The sequence below is a fragment of the Glycine max genome, chromosome 18, assembly GCF_000004515.6.
Source record: "Glycine max cultivar Williams 82 chromosome 18, Glycine_max_v4.0, whole genome shotgun sequence".
Taxonomy (NCBI): domain Eukaryota; kingdom Viridiplantae; phylum Streptophyta; class Magnoliopsida; order Fabales; family Fabaceae; genus Glycine; species Glycine max.
Genome location: NC_038254.2, coordinates 56847852 through 56867119, shown reverse-complemented (window position 1 = coordinate 56867119; position 19268 = coordinate 56847852). Strand labels below are relative to the sequence as shown.

General features: G+C 32.4%; 3 protein-coding genes and 2 non-coding genes across 14 annotated transcripts; 3 read left to right on the top strand and 2 right to left on the bottom strand.

The window, feature by feature from the left end:
- The first annotated feature begins 11 nt into the window (after window positions 1-11).
- Window positions 12-162, top strand: LOC113000273 (U12 minor spliceosomal RNA). Its single transcript, XR_003265564.1, has one exon. It is a non-coding gene; the product is annotated as a U12 minor spliceosomal RNA (small nuclear RNA).
- An 869-nt stretch (window positions 163-1031) lies between these two features.
- LOC113000302 (U1 spliceosomal RNA) lies at window positions 1032-1192 on the top strand. The gene has a single exon (XR_003265592.1). It is a non-coding gene; the product is annotated as a U1 spliceosomal RNA (small nuclear RNA).
- Window positions 1193-2203: 1011 nt separating this feature from the next.
- LOC100796503 (uncharacterized) lies at window positions 2204-7394 on the bottom strand. Of its 10 annotated transcripts, none has more exons than XM_006602954.4 (5): window positions 7030-7394; window positions 6237-6358; window positions 4586-6100; window positions 3236-3401; window positions 2204-3103 (listed from the first exon to the last, which is right to left on the bottom strand). In XM_006602954.4, the coding sequence occupies exons 3-5, from the start codon at window positions 6005-6007 to the stop codon at window positions 2493-2495; spliced, it is 2199 nt and encodes a 732-aa protein (XP_006603017.1). In that variant the 5' UTR covers window positions 6008-6100; window positions 6237-6358; window positions 7030-7394; the 3' UTR covers window positions 2204-2492. The 10 variants fall into 10 exon arrangements, with proteins under 10 accessions (XP_006603017.1, XP_003551815.1, XP_040868155.1 ...); XM_003551767.5 differs by having other exon boundaries at window positions 3236-3395; XM_041012221.1 differs by having other exon boundaries at window positions 4586-6081.
- A 4890-nt stretch (window positions 7395-12284) lies between these two features.
- LOC100819089 (small nuclear ribonucleoprotein Sm D1-like) lies at window positions 12285-14382 on the top strand. The gene is given in 5 exon segments (NM_001254090.1): window positions 12285-12329; window positions 12451-12509; window positions 12653-12729; window positions 13680-13871; window positions 13983-14382. Coding segments are annotated over 4 exon segments (348 nt in total). The 5' UTR covers window positions 12285-12329; window positions 12451-12495; the 3' UTR covers window positions 14048-14382.
- Window positions 14383-15093: 711 nt separating this feature from the next.
- Window positions 15094-16057, bottom strand: LOC100818552 (triphosphate tunnel metalloenzyme 3). Its single transcript, XM_003552617.4, has one exon. It carries the CDS (start codon window positions 15866-15868, stop codon window positions 15263-15265), a length of 606 nt encoding a protein of 201 aa, XP_003552665.1. The 5' UTR covers window positions 15869-16057; the 3' UTR covers window positions 15094-15262.
- Window positions 16058-19268: the final 3211 nt, after the last annotated feature.

The window sequence follows — 19268 nt, the reverse complement described above, 5'->3', positions numbered from 1 at the left end:
TACATTCAAACCTGCCTTAAACTAATGAGTAAGGAAAACAAAGCAAGCAGTGGGAGCTGCTTGCAGCACTCATTGTGATGTGCAAGTAGTTTTTGGAGGGGTTATAGGCTGGCCGTGAGTTGACGCTGCTTACTTTGCAGAACTCTCATGGGCGGGCCTCCCAAACCCAAAAGACAACAATAATTTTAGTCCAAAATGACATTTTTTAAGCTGCTTTAAAACTAAAACCTAAAGTTAACTATGATTAGTCTAATATCCGCCAGTGTAGTGTGTGTGTAGAGTCACCAAGTTTGCTTTGTGTCTGTGCTGTTCATATTTTATAAACATCGGAACCAAAGTGCGTTTAGCTTCGTTAACAACAAAGGGCCTTAAGAATTTGAATGCCCAATCTTTGGAATGCTTAAGGGTTGGTATATGGTAATGTCCTGATTGCCAAGATAAAAATGGCCTAGGCTTACCTTCAAAACTATAATCTCGTCTCAGCCGAAAGGTGAGTCTGGATTAATATCTATTGAAGAATCTGAACTATCATATTCTCTGAGTTCATTCCTTGTAGAAACCCCCTATATTGTAAAATTGAGGGGTAAAAGTGAGTCATGACAGAGAAAGGGAGATGGGACGTGTAGTTTACGGTAAACTAAAGATGCTGGTATGAAAAGGGGAGACCAAAAAAGTGTATCGTCATATATATTGTTATGGCAAACAACTTCAAGGATGCTGTGATGATCGAATCCTTTAATTCAATAGGAGCTTGAAGAAGTTTTCTTTGGGGTTTTGAACACTCAATTCATTAGTTGGTGTGAAATTAAACCTATAATCTTGATTCCACTTGTAGTAACTGATGCTGGAACGCAAATTCTTCCGACGTTAGACGTAGTTCCACTTTAGACAAAACACAAATCAAGTTCAGAGACTATTTTACTGTACGTAGCCTTTGAAGTACTCTGCTTAAATAAATCCCACATCGAAAAGATTTGCTAGAGTAACAAAGAGAATACACTATAAAAGTGAGATGTGTAACCCATTGCAACATACTTACCTGGACGGGGTCAATGGATGATCAATAAGGTCCATGGCCTAGGGAAGTAACCTCCATTGCACTTAGGAGGGGTGCTTTCCTAAGGTCTGCCCAAGTGGCAGAGCCTACGTCATAATTTGTGGTAGTGGGGGCTTGCGTTCGCGCAGCCCCTTCCAATTTTAGTTTTGAAGTTTTTTATTTTAGGAGTTAGATAGGCATGTTTCCTGTTTTGTTGCTCAAAGTATCCGTTTGATTTGGTTGAATGATGTGAGGCTAAGATAAGCTTATTTTCAAACAAAGAGAAATAGTCATAGAATCCTCAGTGTTGCTGGAGAAGGAAGGGATTTTTTGAATTTGCTTTTCTTCTGGCCGGTAGATTAATCTTCACTTTTTTTGAAGCAACGTTCTATGCTCCAATAATTTTAACTTATTTCAGAACACAATTTTTATGTTCTAAGATTTTCACTTTAGTCTAAAAAATGTCATTTTCAGTTTTGTGACAACGCTTATTATTTTCCTTTTTAAAATGTTTTGAATAGATCTTTTTGTAAGTTTCGTATTTTTTTTTGTTATACATAAAGATAGTAATTAATACGATTTTTAAGCTGTAAAAATCTTAAATTTAGGCTAAAATTTACATTTTTTTCATGTCTCATCCTTAAAAATCTTCAATAGTCTTTCTCTCAATTTGAAGTTAATTGTTTTCAAATTAGAGTTCTATTCTAATATCAAAGTCAATACTCTTTCAGAATATTTCTGTTACTGCTAAAATATTTATAATTTTTTTTAGAATTTAAAGATCTTTTATTTCTCTCAATTTATTGATATTATAAGTTATATTACATTAGTTATTTTTTTTATCTGTTTTACTACTAACAGTACATAAAAATATTCTAGTTAGACAACAGAATTAATATAATCAATTTTTATTGTCTGTTTTACTACTAACAATATATCATTACAGGTGGAGTATTTTATTTATTGATTTCTGTCTTATTTCTCAGTACTGAATCTTTGCATTTATTCATTTCGTTATAAGGAAAAAGTGACTGCTCTACCAGGAAAGATAACAAAATCTAAATTGTAATATCTAAAAAATTGTTTACTAAAAGGTTGTTAACATCAAGTAATAGGCAAAGATAAATAAAAATTGTAAGACATCTGCATTCTAAAATACAAATGAAGTTTGCTTCAAATGCAATGAGATGCATAAAATCATCACAGCAAATACAACAAATCAACAAGCAGATTCTTCTTTTTTGGATACAAATGAAATACAATATTTGCCCCACATGAAAGAATAGTGAACCTACTATACCTATATGCTATTTCAAACTCTTGAAATGCCTATGTCCTAATTCAAACTCTCAAAAATTGACTCAAAAACCAACCTCCCAAAATCGACTCAATCAAGCTGTACACCAATTGCTTGTAACATAAAAAATGCTATAGTCGCACACAAAACTACAATCTTTCAAAAATTCTCCAAGCTAACTATCTCGTTTGTGAGCTCCTCTATTAACAACTTCACTATCTCTCTAACAATATCTTCAACATCTTCAACTAGTTCTATCCACCTAATCTCCCCTTCGAGCATACTGTCTGCTAACCCTTTACTAGCTTTCTTTTCCTGTGCAACAAGCAACCCCCACATCTCCTCCTCAATCATGTCCTGGCTTGGTTCAGTATTCAACCTTCTTGACATGGGCTTTTCCCACACTGGGATGTACAAATATGGCTGCAGAATCTCCAGCAGCCCTAGGTTAATGCAATCAAAGAGAAGTTTCCTTTCAGATCTCTTCCAAAGTTGCTGCTCGCCAAATTTTTTTTCCAGGATTTTGAAGACAGAAGGGCTAATAGGACATTCTGCAGAGTGCCATGTTGAAAAGTCTGTAAACAAGCTCCTATTACTTATACCTGCCTCGGTTAAGACCTCAACAATATACGAGAAATCCCTACTTTCTTCAGCTCTAAATAATCCTGCTACATCTTTCTTTTCTTCGGAGTCACCTACAGATTCATTCTCACAATCTTCATCACTTGAAACATTCAAACCATATTCTTCATCATCCACTTCAGAGGAATCTGAAATGAACAAATGACGTCACATTTATAATTAATACCAAAATAAAAGAAGGGGGACTAGGAAATGGAGCATTGACTTCAAATGAAGTGGATGATATGAAGAACAAATGACTCAACATACTCATTACATACCATATACATGATTGCCACATTTAGAGCTGTCTTCACCAAATAAGGGATCCAAAACTGAAATTGGACTAGGTTCGTATGCCTCCTCAAAGCTACCTATGGAATCTGGGTCAGCCTCAGAGCAAAGTGAATGAACGGAATCTTCTTGAAAGTCTGATGTATCCTGTAACTTAACAACAATAAAAAGCAACATCATGATCAGCAATTAAACCTGAAGAGAAAACTTAACATCACTGAAATAACAACAACTACAAAGAAATTCAAAAGATTATCTATGTTACATGCAATGATATAAAGAGAAAAGTCAACTAAAAAAGTTAAATACGAGTTGTCTATAACTATTTGGTATCCAATAAAAAAAATATATTTAATGTAACTAAGGACATTTCAAGATGTTACTCAAGGAAAACAATGATGCAGCAACATTAACTTCTAAAATTAAACTTCACCAAAATTGACATGATAACTAGAACTCGGCAATCAAACTTTTATGCTCAATGCCTCTGATACAGTAACGCATAAGTTTTATGTACTACCTGAGATTAACAGTTTAATGATTTCAATATTTTTTGCACCGAACTAGCTAGAAAACTTAAATGCTCATTCATTCAGTCCATCCAAAACATGAGATATTTCTATTGAAATGCAAAAGAAAATAATCAGCAACTTTACTGTTGTGCCAAGCTCACCCTTTATATTTTGACTTCAATATACCCAAGACAAAAATATCAGAAGTCAGAACTCAAAACAAAAGAAGACCGCGAAGTTAGCCATTCAGTAACAAGTCAGCATTCCTGAAACTACTATTACTTACTATAATTTTCCACATTGGTTTTGATATGGTGGTAGGTAGTGGAACTTTGAGCAGGTCTCAGAACAATTAGCAATACTCTTGAGTGTATAAATTACAAGTAGAAAAAAGAACACAAAAAAGTGATGGTCCCGTGTAAAAGCAAAGAGGGTTTTTACACTTCTAGAATTTATGACTGTTAGGTCATAAGGCAACAATAAAACTACCTTCAACAGGTAATCTGTTAATAATCAATGAGGTAATACAAATTATAACATTTCTTATGCATTTAAGGATTAAATCTCAACAAACCACATGGATCTTTCTATGGTATGTCCATTCATGGGTAAACTGAAAATATAAAGCACACCTAAAACAATAATATTACTCCATTATGGAAAATTCATGTATGTTTCCATCAAATATACAAATTATGACACCTAATATCATTTCAGGATACAAGTGTTATAAAAGTTCAATATCTGCCTTGTACCCACTCTCACCATTAAAAAAATTATTGAAAAAATATGAACATTCCTAAATTGTGTAAAAGAAAAAAAAACCTGTTTCTTTGAAGCATATGTGTGACTCAGAGAATCAATTTCTTGTGACAAAATGAAGGCTGCTGACTTATATTGACGCTTGGTTGGATTATTATGTGACCTGCCAACAACCTCATTTGTTGCATCAGATGCCAAGAATTCAACTGATGAATCAGGAGACACAACATGTTGCTTAGACATACTGCTGTCTTCATATGTTTTGTTCCTCACTTCATCATTTGCTGAGCATCTCTCTTGCAAGATCTGACAGTCTATCAAGGCGGAAGAAGGACTAGAACTTGACAATTGAGGAGGCATAGTTACCTTATCAGACAAATTGCTCCCATAACGTCTCTTCTCTGATGTATGGCCTGTAGAATTCTCTTCAGTGTGATTACTATTGAAATAAGAGGAAAGAGAAGGGAATTTCTCATGGCCAGGACTGAGGTTCACATCTTCCAAACATTCTTTCTGGTTAACATTTTGATTCTTTGACTTCCATGATAATCGATTTGCAGATGCATTCTTTCTCAAACCCCAATATCTCTGAAACAAGATATCCTGATTCATAGTTCCACAGTTATCAGCAATAACTGAAGCTGTACAAAGAGGTATTGCCACTCTTCTGGAAAAGCTATAGTTAACACCAGCCTTGAATCTAATGTTCCTTATAATTTTATCATAGCTATAACCACTTCGACGATTCAAATTTCCTGCTCTATTTCCATGTTCAGAAATCATAGGCAACTGGTTATGTATACAGTCTTGACCACACCGTCCAAGTTCTTGCAATTTTTCAGTCGCATCCCCCTGTGCCAAAGTGTTGGTCCTGGTATCAGAACAGAGGAAAGGGGAATTGCATTGGATCTCATTAACTGAAATATTTGAAGCAGGCTTCAGCATATTATCATTGGAAAATGCTTCATTCCCTCTGAAAAACGAACTTGAAGCAGTACCTAAAACTCCATTTGCAACATTTCCCGATGGCATAGAAATCTCCTCTGAAACTTTACTCAAAGGCCTTGAACTCTGCTTATCAGAATTCATGTGATATGATATTTTCTTTCTCTCCCTCATTTCAGGATATGGTTTCATGCTTTTAGGATAAAACATCTCTTGGAGCAGCCCATCAGGGAAATGAGAATTTTTGCAAGAACTAGGATTCTCTTTCCCATTTCCCTTTGATGGGTTATGTTGCTTACCTCGCCTTAGTGCTTTAACCACTTTCAAAACATCCTCCGATTCATCCTTTTCATTAGTATTCATTCCAGAGGAATGATGCTGATAAGATGAACGCTTCTTTCTGACACCAATAGAGGCAACTTTCTGCAGGTAATTCTCAGAGAGCACTTTCTGTTTATCTCTAACGGGATGTTGGGTAGGTACTTTATCAAGACCCATCAAGTTTAAAATAACACTTGATGCTTCTTGTTTGGACTCCATTGGACAATGATTACTCTACAAGATCAAGCTGATACACTGGAACTCAAGCACTCCCTAAAAATCAATGAAACTGTCTGCAATAAATCACAATGACTGTTACAAGGAAAAAAAGGTGATCAGTACACGCTGATAAACATAATCTATTTGACCATTTTTTTTCCTTTACAGCTATCGTAGTAAACAACTTATCAAAACAGTGAAGTCAAAGCAAGCAGAATAACAAACCAACCTCATATATTACATCTCATCTGTTGCCAAAAGGAATAACAAGATAGGGGCTGAGGAATCTAGAGCTTCCTATGCTTCAACACTTCCTGGAAATGATTTTAATGCTCTATTAGCACAAGAGACCTAAAAAAAGAAAGGGGAAAAAGGCATTAAAGCAAGTTCAATTTCGGCAAAAAAGAAAAACAAAAAAAATAAATCTCATATATGAGACATCATACCCTAAACCATATTCATCATTATAAAATTGTTCAACGAAATGAATATAGCAAAACAGAAGAAAAATTAAACAACCAGCAGCAAATGGATAGATTCGTCTAAATTTGAATCATCCATTGAGTTGAAACCTTGTAGTTAACTCTTCCAATTTAGTAGCAAAACAAACATAATAAAAATATTACAATAATATTTATATAAAAGCATAAAGGAGGAAGAAACCATCAAATCAACATGTCAATGAATCTGACTCAACTGTGTGCAATCACTGACAGCGAAGAAACAGTGTAAAGTGCTCAGGTAATTGAAACAAGTTGGAAAAAGGCCAAAACAAGAAATGATAAGGTTCTTCAATTCATAGAAACACAAGAAGGAGACAAAATCATTCTGATCCCACTAGAAACAAAAATAATAAAATAGAAACTTTGACAAAAACACAAGCAAATCAAGATCCCAACAAGATCACGATTTTCCAAACCTGACCCTTATAGATCATCACCATCGTCATCAAGAAGAAGAAGATGAAGAAACTCAAGAAGAATTTACTAAAAAACAAATGAAGAGGGGGTGGAAGAAAGAACCTTCTCTGACAATTCTCCCAAAAGAAAAGTAAGACCTTTTTGGATTATGCGGGGTGCCCATAATCCAAAATCTCCATTACATGCAACAAAACCAATCAGGGTCGCTTCCTTTTGCGAGAAAGCAAATTGGGGTAATGAATTCATGAATTGTTGCAACCGAATTTTTGTTATTCCACGAAGTTAAAGGACACAGCCGACATGAACATCAATTGGGTCAAAACAGATTTGGATTTTTTTTCGCTTAAAGGGACACGTAACTACTATTTCTCCTGGAAACAACTCTGATAAGTAAAATATTGGTTTTTGTTTTGGTATTTGATTTCAACCAATGAATATGAACTATGAAGTGGGCTCGTAGTGCGTATTGCTTTCTATTATTTTATTTTCTTTGTTGATTGATTTTAGTTTGTTTTGTAGTGTGTGGATTTACGCACCAACTGCAATTGTTTTGTTTGCGTATTTGGCGCCATAAAGTTATCGTTGATTAATCATTTTACTTGCTCTGTTCTATGCATAAAAATAATGTATTCCAAACAGTGTAATGTATATATCTATATATTTTTAATTCAAGTATATCTAGCTTATAAGTTATAGTTTTTCTAGACAGGTGTTACATCCATATTTTTTATATATTTTAAAAATGTATTTTTTATTATGTATCAATTTGTTTTTCATGTGTTCTATATCCAAGACTAACTATAGTTTATGGAACAATTTTTCAAACCAAGTCCGTTCCCGAAATTCAAAACATATGAGAAAGTCTAAAATTAGTATACTAATTACTTATTAAGCTTTTAGAGATCAAATGACTCGGAAGCCAAAATTAGTATATTAATTACTTATTAAGGTTATAGAATTCCGTTGAGGAAGTCTAATTCATATAATTGAACAAATGTATGAATTATTATAAATTTGATAAAAATCTGTTAAGAAAGTTTAACTCAAATAATTGAATACATGTATGAACTATTATAAATTTTATAGAAATTTATTAAGGGAGTCTAGGTCAAATAATTAAACGGGTAAGTAAATTATTGTAAATTTTGATACTGTTTATGATTTTTACGGATAAAAAAAACAAAAAACTTATAGACATCTAATGATTCAAATGTCTGCTAGTTTATACCGTAGGTGTTTTGTAATTCTGTTTGTTTAGTTTTCTAAAGCATAAAAATAAATTGAAATATTACAATCTTCCATAATGGACACTTCTCTTTTGCTTTTGCTTTTGGGGCCTTGTGTGTCAATTGGTTGCTGCTTATGTTATGCAACTTTCATAACAAGCCCGCGGGTCTTTTGCTTTGGCTATTTTTATTTGTTTCAACTTTCATGGAGCTAGCTAACGTACATGCATGCTGTCTTTACCTATTCGTCGTTTTAATGTACTTGTATAATCTAAATTTATAGTTTTGGAGAAATTGCATGAAAAACCTTATTTTTACCTTGTAAATTAAAGTGCTTTATGATTTAATTATATCTTCTTTTTAATTTGTTTTGGTAAATTTTATTGTAAGATATGAAAATGATTTTTAATTAATATAAAAATATGATAGCCTTATTAAATGAATACATAATTGATTAAAGTAACTATCCAAGTATACTTGTTATTCTCTCCATCATGAATCTATATTTTCAACATAGTAATAATTAGTGTATGAGACCACTGTTACCATGCTTGTTAATTTCTTAAATATTATATAGATTTTCATAATGACATGTGATATAATGAAGAGGGTAACACTTATCATTGAGGCTCTAGGCATGCGATCCCTCTAATCCTAGTCCCATAGCGTGTTTAGCTGTAGTTAACTCAAGTGGACGATGGAAGCAAAACAATATTTATTTATTTTAGGATTCATGTTGTATTGTAAAATTAATTATTAAACTAATTTAAATACATTTTATCGTCACATTCAAAAAATTAAAGTGAAAAGTATAATGTGATATAAGAGTATTTTTATTGTTGTAAAAAAAAACTTACTTTTTTTTATCCAAAAACGGGCAAAACATAAAAATACATTCGAACTCATGTCACATTCCTTCCTTTTTCTCCTATTACCAAATTAGAATGGTATATTAGCTTCCCCTTCTGTCCTCAATCCGTCTCCTTATATATCTGCAAAACAAAGCGTTTAAGCCGTTTATGTCTATTACAATATTTGAGTTATTTTTGCTTTGACAATTATATAGTACGTTTTCTTTTCTTAAGCTTGTACGTTATTAAATAGTTCATTTAGTTGGAAGAAATAGTTTTGAATAATTTGTCCATAGAGTTATCTCTATTTATTTTTAATTTGCTTCTTTCACTTATTTATTTATTTTTATACAGTGGGGACAATAAAATTAAAATCTCAAGCTCTATACAAAGTCTATAATCTATAATTAGGCGGATACTAGAGTAGTGCATATTTGCTTCTCTGATTTTATTTTCCTTTGTTTCCTCCTAAAAATCAAAAACCTTAGGCATCATGTATCCATGTATTAGTGGTTGAATAAATAAGGTGTTTAATGATTATGTACAGTATCCTTTAATTATAATTTATTGTTAACATGACTTTTAAAATAATTATCATAAAAATCAACTAATTTATCATACATAAAGATTATAATTAAATGATGATATGAATTTTTACACCCTAGTATAATTTTTTTTTTCATAAATAAATTGGAGCACGACTCATGTTGGTTGCATATTGAATAATGCATGTTAGGACCCCACGCACTACGGAGCGAGGGTGAAAGCGCGCGCAGCCTCCCATCTTTGACTTTCTTTTTTTTTCCCCAAAGAAATTGAAAATATCGGTTGCCGTCAATTTATAATTAATTGAGTTTTTTTTTCATAAATTTATTCTAGATAACATGATTTCCAATTTAATGTTTTTCCCCTATGCATAGGTGTGGAACGAGGCAATTTATAATTTATTTGACTGGGATGCTTTTTAATCAATCAGCTCATGAAAATAGTGAATAGGGGGTTCCTTCGGATTAGGAAAACATGTTTTTGAAATATAATTTGAAGCACTATAAATTAATATAAATGACATAATAACCTTGGAGATGAGATTTGTAATTTTTTTAAAATCTTGTAATTTATTTCCGTCTTGTAAATGAGTACTTGATTTTGAGGATAAAACTCCCACTCTTTCAATTAACTCATTATTTTAATATTCTACCAATTTCTTAGGCGTCCACAAAAGAAGAAAAAAATGATTAATTTGTTAAAATTTAGGAACTAAAAATTATTTTAAAATTTTATAGTCTTAAAAAACAAATACTCCAAATGCAAGGACTAAAACAACATACAACTAATAAGAATTATGTGCAGTTTTTAGTTTAAACTAATCTCTTAATTGCAATAAACATTTATGAACGAGATTTGTAGGACAATTTTTTGTTTCCAATGTCATATATAACTTTTGCTTTCTTTCAAAAAATATTCATATAAATGTTATATTCACAAAATGTAAGCAAACCCATACAACTAATGGGAATTATATGTAGTTTTTGGTTTAAACGAATTTCTTAATTGTAGTAAACATTTATGAACGAGATTTATAGCACAAAATTATTTGTTTCCAATGTCATTAACGATTAGTTTTTGAACAAATGTGCCATTATTAACTTTACAGTTTCTTCTAATTTTTTTTTTGCAGTTTTAAAATATAAAATAATATTTTTTTACAACCAAAAATATAAAATAAAATATTAAACATCCATATTAAACTTTGTGACTTGATTTACAAATCATATTTTTTTTTTCTTATCACTTAAGACAAATTGCCCCAAAGCGGTCTAAAATGATATAGTTTGGACTAGACCACTAAAGAAAAAATGTAGCTCTATATTTTAACTTTCCATAGACGTTGAAATTATGCAAAAATTCAATTTATAGCCAAAATAATGATTGTTGCTCAAAGTCTTCTAAGTCCTAACAACATCTTTATTAATCGTAAGTTTAGGGCCAAATTCACCTTTGAATCTTCAAAATGGGTAAAGTCTCATTTTTTACAAAAATTGCAGATTTTTCTCCTAATTTTCTTACAATAAAAAATAAAATAAAAAAAAAAAGATTTGCAGCTCAAGTTATTTACAAAATATAAAAGTGAGGCTAAAATTCCGCCCAAAAAAAATAGTATAATCAAAATGCTAAAAAGCCTAATTAACGTAGCCTAATAAATTAATTTAATGCTAAAACCACCCAATTAAGTTCAAAACTATTACAATAATAACTCTCACTCATTTATTCCCATGATAGGACTTGTGCTATATGATGGAGGATGGCTTATTTGAATGCACAATGAAAAGAGAAAACAACAATAAAATTTGAATTAATAACTAAAAAGAAAGAGAGAATTTTATTTTTAAAGCCAGGTTTCTATTTTCTCATTAATTAAAAAAATGTTTTTGTTTGTATTTATTTTTTCCCCCTTAGTTAGTCATATATAATGTAATGTTTTCATTAAAAAATTTATTCGATAATTAATGAAAATGTAATGAATGTGTGAGGTAGTGCTAATTTGTATATATTGACAAATGGAAATTATATAAACTATTTGAATCAAATTTAAAAAAAGCGCAAATAAAAGTGTGGATTCCAGGCATTAATTTTTTTTAGTAAATAATAAATGTACTGAATGTCATTTTTTTTATTAAGGGGAATATAACAACAGAAAGATTTAAAAATTACAAATGCCTTGGTAAAACTACTCCTATAGCATTTGGATGAGTCTGATTCACAAACCAGAGAGTTGATATCAAAATTTCAGGCTAGCTTTTAAGTCATGCCAAATAGCCAACAACTTTGCATTGAGACATTGTACTGAATGTCATTTAATTACAAATAATATAAGTTTTAAGATTTTTATAATAATTATTGTATAATTCATATTTTTTTTATTTTTTATGATTGATATTATTAAAATTTCCATACACCAATATTACTTTTTATTAAATAAATTGTAAAAAGAAATGAAAATATTGAAAATTAATAAGCCAGAATTACATGAAAAATTAAACTATTGAAGTATGCAAACCAAAAAAATAAATTAAGGTATAAGAGAAAAGAAATCATATTTTTTGTAAAAGAAGAAAAAAAAAGTGCAGATAGAGAATTAATTTTAAGAATAAATTTATTTTCAATAATACTTTCTCTACTTTGATTGGAAATTCAAAATTCAAAATCACAAAATTATCCCTTAAGCCCTTACAAAGGAACCGCTTCTTCTTCTCTTCATCTGTCTCACTCTCACTTTTGATTTTTTGCCCTAAAACCCTCGCTGCCGTCGTGGTGGCCGCCCAAGGTAAGTCTTCGTCTTCTCTGAACTGCATCGCTGCTATTGTCTTCTAAATTTCTGCATTATTATATTAATTTGTGCAAAAGAAAATTTTCTCACTTTTTTTTCTCTCTATATTGCTTCACAGAAAAGAGAATAGAGAGCGCAAACGAGTCTTCATCTTCGACTCACCATGAAGCTCGTCAGGTTTTTCTCTGCTCTATCTCTCTCTTTGTTTTTTTTTTTTTTTGTTGCGTTGGTAAATTGATCTGTTTATGTGCTGCTATGTATTTTATTTTTTTTATTTTCTGGGATCAAAGTCTAATAATATACGAACACTGCATGAGCAGGTTTTTAATGAAGTTGAACAATGAAACCGTGTCAATTGAGCTCAAGAATGGCACTATTGTTCATGGCACCATTACAGGTTTCTTTTCTTCTTCTTGTAGAGCCGTTTACAAACATCATGTTAGTGTTGGATTCAGTTGGGTTATTAGTTTTGAACTTGATCGTGAGGCATTTAATTATTTGCAAGGGTTTTCTTTACTCTTTAGGTGATTATTGATCGTGAGGCATTTAATTTTAGAGCATTTTATTGGTCTGGTATGGGTAAACATATAAAAGACCATCTCATTGGGTGGGGGATTTCTTCTAGCCTGAAAGTGGAGAGGGATTGGGGATTTAGCTTCCAAAATTGATTTTCTCTGGCGGCTGAATAACTGCAAATCTTTCCTTTACAGAGTAGTTCATTGTGGGGGTAATTTGGAGTATAATTAGACTGTGCTCTGTAGGATGATAATTTAAAGATACTGCAATTTCTTGTAGTTCTTATAGTGGTTTGAGACAAGCTGCCTCTGTGGGCTTTGGATGATGGTTGATTCTTGTATTAAGTTTTTGGGGGATAATTTGTGGGGAAATGATCCTTTCCTGGAAGATCTCAGGAACTTAATGTCTTCTAAGCTTATCACTTGACCGATTTCTCTTCTCATGGCTCAGTATTTTCTTGAAATTTCAACTTTCAGAGGAACTTGCATGATAGTGAAACTACTGAACTAGACTTCCTGACCACCTTACGCTTTTACAGTGTTACTTGATTCTAGTAATATCTTCCCAGTTCAAATAGAACAATGTGGATTTCCCACCCACACTCTAAGACGTATCTTTACCATTGTCTGATTAAAATTATTGCAACATCTTCCATGAAATTTCCTATTGGACATCCATCTGATTTGAGTTTGATCCAGCCATTTGGGTGTGTAGATAATAAATCTTTGATTTAGTGAGTCCTCTTACTATATTGCTGCTTCCTAGTTGAACTACACCAACAACTTTAAGACAGGAAGTCTTAGCTTACTGATTCTGGGATTTTTGCCACAGGTGTTGATATCAGTATGAACACACATTTGAAAACAGTTAAACTAACTCTGAAAGGGAAAAATCCAGTGACTCTGGATCATCTCAGTGTGAGGGGTAACAACATCCGTTACTACATTCTTCCTGACAGCTTGAATCTCGAGACCCTGCTTGTGGAAGAGACACCTAAGATCAAACCCAAGAAGCCAACTGCTGGTACTGTATATAGTTTAACTACAAAATTTACATCCATGCTCAATTCATTCTAATTGTTTCTTGGTGAGTTCCTCAGGTTTAATTTTTAACATATTTTCATCGCATTTCCAGGGAAACCTTTGGGACGTGGACGAGGAAGGGGCCGTGGGCGTGGGCGTGGACGTGGTGGTCGTTGAGTTGCACCTTTCTTCATTTTTGTGGCATGTGGTTATAAGCTATGCAGCAAGAATTTCTGGGTGGTTTTAGGAACTTCTGAGGAGCATATTATTTATTCCTGCTATTTTCTTGCAAGAGCTGAAACTGATGTAACCTGAATTACCTATCTGCTATTGCCTTATAGTTGTTAATGGGGAATCCATTGAGCAGTATGACAAATGGCCCACGACTTATTGGTTATACATAACACAGTAAATAGGCCCAAGAGTTGCCTAATGAGTTTGAACTAGATGATGGGTTTCCTGATGACACAGATTGCTATGTTTATTTACATGTATGAACGGTATTTCTTAAACGGCTTTTTTTTGTTTGCTTCTATTGTGTCACTAACTGACTGTCATATACACATTTTAAGTTAATGTAATTTTTTTTAGTATACCAGGGATATACTAGTTAGATGCACTTGCTACTAGCACCTTTGGGACAGGTCAGAGGGTACAAGTTGGTGCCTTTTGTTACAATACACATTTTGTTATGCTAACTTGAGAAGGAAGGATATTTACTTTAACATTTAGTTAATATAATGCCGCTCCTCCGCGACTTTTTTTAAGTGTTAAATCGTTGCAGCGACTCTGTTCGTTATACTATATATAGGTTTCTCTCTGTCTTTGCCCATAAGCTTTGAGATACGTGGCTTCATTTTCAATAGAATCTGGATTGCAACTTCCACGTGTTGTGGTTGTGAGCGTGTGATTCACATTAATCTAAATGGTCGAATAGAAATGTTGCTAATGATAGCTTCATTCCTTTCGGATTTGTAATAAGAATGTATGCCCCTTAGTTTTGTTCGACAGATCGTGACCTGTCTGTCCATAACTATTTGGCTCTAGTAATATTTATTATTAATATAGAAGTATGTTATCGTTTGGTATTTGATGGAATTTGAGTTCTGTTGAGATTTACTCTTTACATGGCTACGATGCCAATGTGGGGTGATTCAATTGGTTTAATCGACAACACTTGTCATTTCTAATATGCTCCACATAGTATGCTGCTTATTAGAGACCCTGCTAAATAGCCTGACTAGAATGAAGCCTTGTATAGAAATTCACCCAGTAATAATTAATACTATAAATAATGTAAAAAAAAAAATATGTTTTTAACTTTCTTAAACAATAACATCATATGCACGAAATAAAGCATAATATAATGCATTCATCAATAACAATTGTTCCTCATTCAGGCAACTTCCTGGACTGAAAAACAGCAAATTTGGAAAGTTTGGAATAAGAATAATTGATTCCATTCCCCTGAAGAAACTCCTCAAGCAATCTCTTGTGTCTCTCTGGGTCGTCACTCTCACATTCTAACTCGTAGTTTGTCCCGAAATCATAGTTGGTCTCATCAAGTTCCAGTTTCAAGCCTTTCCACTGATGCACAGCCCTCACATTCCTAAACCCACCTAAGCACACCACCCCATTTTCTCCAACACGGTACTCATCCCTCACCCTCTTGAGTATCTCTGAGGACTCCACGGATAAGAGCCTCCATGGCTCAGCAATGCATGCACGGCCAAGTGCGACGTCGAACGGCTCCTCGTGCTCCTCCATGCGGCTTATACCGGCCGAGATCACTGGCTTGGCCTTCAAGGAAAGGACGCAGTGTTCCAAGTCGTAGAAGCGGATTCGGAGAACGGCGAGGTTTGAAGTGAGCTCTTTGTTCATGCCATCGAAGAAGATGTTTTCTTGGATTAAGGTTTTGGTGTGGAAAGGTGCAAGCAAGTTGGATAGTTTCTGGTGAGTGGCTGAGTCTGGGAGACGAAGCTTGATCTCTACTTCCATTATTCAGTTTTTCCAAGCATCACAGAACAAGAAGGAATCAAAGTGGCATGGATTGGGAAATTCACGAGTGGTTTTAGCATTCGACTTTTTTCTGCCTCTAGAAATGGATAAGAGTTTAGAACGTTGCCCCTCATTCTTACTTTGCTTAGTGATAGACTTTCATTAACTTTTTGTTTTATACATATATACTCCTTTTTCTATGAGAAATATAATTATTTAATTATAACCTATCATCATAAATTTATTGATTTTTAAAAATTATTTAAGTAATTCAAAATCAATGCATAAATATTAATTTTTTTATATAAAAATTCACATAATGTAAGAGATTTTTTTTAGTCCAGAACTATAATGTGTTTATGGTCTGATGACTAGTTTATCGTGATATGTATTTAAATTTTTCAATTTGGAAAAAATAATTAATAGCACTCCAGTGACTCAACTATGTATCATATAGTATAGATTAGTGAGAATGGTAATTGTTTTAGACTATCTAATAATTTCTCCTGACAAAAAGTAAAAAAAAAAAAGAATTATGTAATGTAATTATCATAAATATGTAATACATGTGTATTACTATTCTGCTCATTATTATTTTTCACTCTAAATTTTGTACTTCAGTTTCGTATTTTATTTTATTTTTCACCTTGAGGATATGTTTTTAGGGTAAGCACACAAATATTATGATAAAAGATAGGCAGGTTAATATTTCTTTTACAAATTAATAACCTAAAAAATACTGTCTGATTTATATTTAGCACAAATTTTGCCATGTCAATTATTTAATTAACCATGCCACATGACATGTAGCATTTTAATATAAATAAATATCAACGAAAACTAATATTTCCACTAAGAACTGCCATGTGGCACAATTCGCTAACATGGCAAAACTACCTTAAATAATACGTTTATTAACGATATTTGGTGCATTCTAGAGGATGTTTGAAAAGGGAAGCTGTTTCCTTCTTCAAAGACCTTTTTTGTGCAAACTCCCGAAGCAACTCAGATAATTAATCTCTAGAGTGAGTTCCCAAAATTGACAATCAAGCTTATTTTCTTAAGCGACTTAGGTAATTAAGCAGGAAGAAATTTACAGCTCTAAGCTCTATGGATTCCTAGAAAGCCTCAGGTCCTTATGGTTATCAATGACTATTTTCTTCAAATCCAGTTAGGATATTGTGGAAGATGAGGTGTTTAAAGCAGTGCACAAAGCCTTTGAGACAGGTACCATTGATAAAAATATTGCAGAAACACATTGCTCTTATTCTTATAAGTTATTATTATAAAGGTCGATACTCCTGTTCAGCTAAATGAGCTTAGGTCAACAACTTTATACAATGACATTTTTGGAGGAATCTACGTTGCCCAAGTCATTGCAATGTCCACATCACCTGATAAGAAAATTTGACACCACACTTAGATGCTGTCTCTTCTTTTTTTTACAACGTCATGTCAAAGTGATCAAATATGATGATTTTTTTCTTCAAAATTGATCTAATTCAATTAGCGAAAACTCCTATTGCAAAATCCTACACCGTTTAACTCACATTTAACATGAGATTTAGTTAGATCATGAAGCAGCAACTACAAAAGAAAATTTGATAGCACACTTTAACCGAAAACCTTAAGACTCAATTTTATGGGGCTTTTTCTCACTTAGTGTTCAACTTTTTCACTTTTACTAATATTGGATTTCACCTCATACTTGTACTTCGACAATTAGTCCATGGAAGCTTGAAATGAATACAGTTTCACAGTTGTAAGAATCAGAACACATTAGTCCATGATGTCGGCCAGATATATGGAGATCAAGACAGTTGATAAACAACCAAGACTAATGTGCTGGATTTGGTGGTGTCATTAGAAATACAATAGATGAATAGAATATGGGCCCAATCTAGCGTGGGAAAGGGGGACTTAGATAGATTATTTGCTGTAGTGATTCTACAATTGCAACTACTCTCGTATCAAATAGAGTTTAAAATAAGATGCATTATTAATTTATGCGGGTATCATCATTCATCAGTAACATCAGCAAATGATTTGGCCGAGACTGTTCATTGTTGGACTATCAATTTAGAGCACACTAAAAGGGAAGCTAATTAATTAATATGCATATTGGCTTGCAAAGGTTCCAAAAATACTGTGACTTTCAGGATTTGGAAATTAAGTCCTCCTCTTCTAAGTAAAGATCATGCATGCTATCTGATGCGATGTGTGTTTCCTATCTCAGGGCTACTTGTTCTATCCTTCTGAAGCATAAAAAAAATAATCATATACATACAACTTAAACTTAACTGCTTATAAAAAAAGTAAGTTTATTAACTTAATTAAATGACTTTATTACAATGTAAACTTTCAAGTTAGTACAAAGTTTGAAAAGTGTTGGGTTAAATAATATTGAATGAAATGTAATATACTGTGAATTGCTATTCTTTTAAATGAATAAGAAAAATATAAAATAAGATTTAACAGAAAATACGCTTGTGTGATTCTAACAAATATGATTTAGTAACTATCAGCATTTTCCTTTTAAAAATTGTTTATTGAATTGATGGAATTGATTGAGAGACTTATCGAGTGTTTTGTAGTTTTATCATAATTGCAATACAGAATAATTAAATGCATTTTTTAAATACAATCTAACAATGCATATTCAACATAGAGTATATACCACGCAAGTTAAAATCCTGCATTGAAGAGTCATGAAAGCTCCCGAACATAAAAAATGAAGAAGGAACCTTTCTTAGCCTCTTGCTGTGTCACTTCAGGTTCACATCTCATGCCTAGGGCAGTTCTTAAAATTTGGGGTTTAAAATCTGAGGAGGCCCATTACAACTTAATATGCGTTACATATACAAGTTCTACATAAATCTTGGCACGTGAGAATCTCATACAATTAACTCAACATTGCAATTTTAAAAGAAAACCTCAATCCATCATAATGTATTTTATTATTCGTGACGCTTTAATATTTCATGAGACCACACTAAGCACAAAACAATATGCACATCACAGCTTTTCCCAAAAGGATTTGGTGAAATCTAACCTGCCCCCTCAGTATCAGCTAAAAGTTATATAAATTAAGAAAATTTCAATCGTCACTCTACATATATTAATTATATATACCGACTAATATTTTTTTTATGACGACCACATTATAATTAATCTGTGAGAGAATCTTATTGATAATTTTTAGTGGATTATCTCTTTCAATTAAGTATTTTTTTTTATCCATATGTAAGGTTTCAATCTAAAATATTACTTAAAGAAATTAAATTCAAGAACTATTTGGATCAATAACTTATTGATAAACTCATTAATATTAAATTCAATAATAAATATTTTTTAAACAACACAGAATCTATATACAACAACAAAAAAACTTTATCCTACT